The 3,117-nt window shown below is 46.3% G+C and overlaps 1 protein-coding gene across 1 annotated transcript; it reads right to left on the bottom strand.

The window, feature by feature from the left end:
• Positions 1–1,530: 1,530 nt before the first annotated feature.
• Positions 1,531–2,499, bottom strand: LOC140128794 (olfactory receptor 11A1-like). The gene has a single exon (XM_072150496.1). It carries the CDS (start codon positions 2,497–2,499, stop codon positions 1,531–1,533), a length of 969 nt encoding a protein of 322 aa, XP_072006597.1.
• Positions 2,500–3,117: the final 618 nt, after the last annotated feature.

Here is a 3,117-nt window from a genome sequence, read left to right as displayed (position 1 = left end):
ACGCTACTACACTTGATCTTATACAAAAGGTTCTTAGAAGTGCTGTTTGGGGAGTAGCCGAGAGACAGGGGCTTGGATAGGCGAAAGCTCGCCTGGCAGCGGAGCGCCAGCTCCATCCCAAGATCCAACTAACATAGTTTTAACTGCAGCACCTTTAATCTACTACTAGTTCACTGCCTCCATACATCGTCCCCTTATCAAATGAGCTTTGTCAGGCAGAATTTTCAGGTGTTTCACCAGATACATAGTGGAACTCGGCCCATCTGTCGCCGCCATGCTGGAGACCTGAAGTTGCAATCATAGCAGCGCAACATGGATGCCCCATACTGTCGCTCTTAATCATAAAAACAATTAAAAATAGAACCACTATGCTATTCCATTATTCCTAGGTGAAATATTCAAACGACCCGGCCTGCTTTGAAAATTATAATTTTTTCAAAGTAAACGCTTCTGGCCCCCAGGCTCAGTTTGGGTGGGGAGGAGCCGAGAGACAGGGGCTTGGACAGGCGAAAGCTCGCCTGGTAGTGGACCGCCAGCTCCATCCCAAGATTAGGCAGCCTCAGAGGCATCCATGCATGCTGCCCCTGCTGTTTCCTGTCCATTTTGCCTCCACGATCCTCCACAGCGTCCACCAATGTCTCATTTCAACTCACTATACCCCAGACGCTGGAGCACGAGAGGATATGCAGCACAACATCCCCTTATCAAACGAGCTGTGTCAGGCAGAATTTTCAGGTGTTTCACCAGATACATAGTGGAACTCGGCCCATCTGTCGCCGCCATGCTGGAGACCTGAAGTTGCAATCATAGCAGCGCAATATGAATGCCCCATACTGTCGCTCTTAATCATGGAAGTCGTCTCCATGGCTGCCTCCACATGTCGTCCCCTTATCAAAAGAGCTGTGTCAGGCTCATTTTTCAGGTGTTTCACCAGATACGTTATGGAACTTGGTCACTATGTCGCCACCATGCTGTGTTATCGACTAAATATACCGTCAACCTTTTGTTCACATAGGAGTCCATTTAGGGTATGTCGCCATGACACTGTCTAGCCTGCCACTGCTGCCGCTGCCTCTGCATGCCGTCCCCTATAGTGTCAGGGTCAATTATTGCATGTTTTAGATGCTATCTAGCCTCATTCGGTCACTCTGTCATGGCCATGCTGTTGCCCATAATTTTTGCAAAATGGTGCGATTAAGCAGCCTCAGAGGCATCCATGCATGCTGCCCCTGCTGTTTCCTGTCCATTTCAGTGGTGTTTCCATCCTTTTCTGAGGTTCCCAGGTGTTTGGCCAAGCTTCCCTGTGCAGAGCCTTGGTCCCCTTGAAAAATGCTCGAGTCTCCCATTGACTTCAATGGGGCTCGTTATTCGAGACGAGCACTCGAGCATCGGGAAAAGTTCGTCTCGAATAACGAGTACCCGAGCATTTTAGTGCTCGCTCATCTCTAATCCTTACTTTATGCAACTATAAAAAGTCATGGTAGAAAACAAATGATTTAGTGCCCTGGTGTGTTCTACATTAGGTGGAGATCAGTGTCTGGTCTTCTGCATACGGCCAAATGTTCTTATTGTAAGGAAGGTGGAGAGAAACTTCCAGAAAGCAGCCTTGATCTCTTGATTCCTGAGACTATAGATGATGGGGTTCAGTAATGGGGTCCCGGCCGTGTACAGGGGGGACACAATCTTCTTTACATTGTAGGAGTAAAGATTTGATGGGATCATGTAGACATTCATCAAAGTCCCGTAGTAGGCGCTCACCACAATCAGGTGAGAACTGCATGTGGAGAAAGCTTTTCTCCTCCCACCGGTGGAAGAAATCTTGAGGATATTGAGAACTATTGAGATATATGTGAACATTATGAAGAAAAATGGAAAAACAATGAATGGTATAGTCAAAATAAAGTCAAGAACGTCCAAGGTGGAATGATCAGAGCAGGTCAATTGTAGAAGGGGAGCAAGATCACACAAATAATGGTCCATGATGTAAGGACCACAAAACTCAAAATTACAGACAAATGTCAATAATACTGAACCCACCATGAAACCTATCAGCCATGGCCAGATGGTCAGATAGGAACGTAGCTTCATGTCCATGATGGAATTGTAGTGTAGAGGTTTGCAGATGGCCAGGTAGCGGTCATAAGACATGACTGTGAGAAGTAGACATTCGGTAGTTGTGGAACCACTGTAGAAGAAGAGCTGAATAACGCAATTGGTAACATGTATGAAGGACCCCTGGTCCCTTATCACCTGGAGCATTTGAGGAGTGACGGTCAATGTTAGTAAGATATCGGAGAAGGAAAGATGACTCAGGAAGAAATACATAGGAGACATCAGACTCTGAGATCTGGCCACCAACATAATGATAATCCAGTTTCCCAGAAGTGTCAGGATGAAGATGAGAAGAAAAGTGATGAATAAGAAATAATTCAAAAACCAGTGGTTCCGAAACCCCAAAAGAAGGAATTGCGAGACAACAGTCTCATTGATGTTCCCCATGACATGAAGACACAGAAGATACAGGTCTTAGACTATCAACATTACAGATGCAGTAGGAATTGACTTGACACTATGGGGTTTATTTACTAAGGGTCCGCGGATCGCATTTCCATCGGACTTCCCAACGTTTTCGGGGATTGCACAGCTGGGACAGGGATTTAGAAGGGCATTGTGTCGCACACAATCGGATTTTGGCGCAACATGCAACAGAAATCGGGGGGCAGCCGCCGGATGATCCGACTGATTCGGACTGAGCGCGGGATTTAACTTTAAAATTGTGTCGCAAGACAATGCACTTACATGCACCAGGAAGAAGAAGGTGAACTCTGGCGGACCTGAGCGGGGAAGCGGCACATGCAGGATATGGGGCGCAGGATCTTAGTGAATCGCGCCAGAGTGCATGATCGTCGGAACAATGCACTTCGGGAGAACTCTTTGGACAGGTAAGTAAAGGTGCCCTTATGTCTAGTTAAATAATGCTGCATCTGTGCTGTTCTTTTTCTCATTTTCTAAATTCAGGATGATCTTTTTTGGCTTCTTTCAATCCTTGGCCCAGTAAGTGTTACCTTCTGAACTTTCGACAGGTCGATCAATGAACGCACATAACATTCTGACTGT

The sequence above is a fragment of the Engystomops pustulosus genome, chromosome 4 (assembly GCF_040894005.1).
Source record: "Engystomops pustulosus chromosome 4, aEngPut4.maternal, whole genome shotgun sequence".
In the NCBI taxonomy this organism is placed as follows: Eukaryota; Metazoa; Chordata; class Amphibia; order Anura; family Leptodactylidae; genus Engystomops; species Engystomops pustulosus.
The sequence above is the reverse complement of the archived record's forward strand: the minus strand, read 5'-3'. Positions and strand labels throughout refer to the sequence as shown.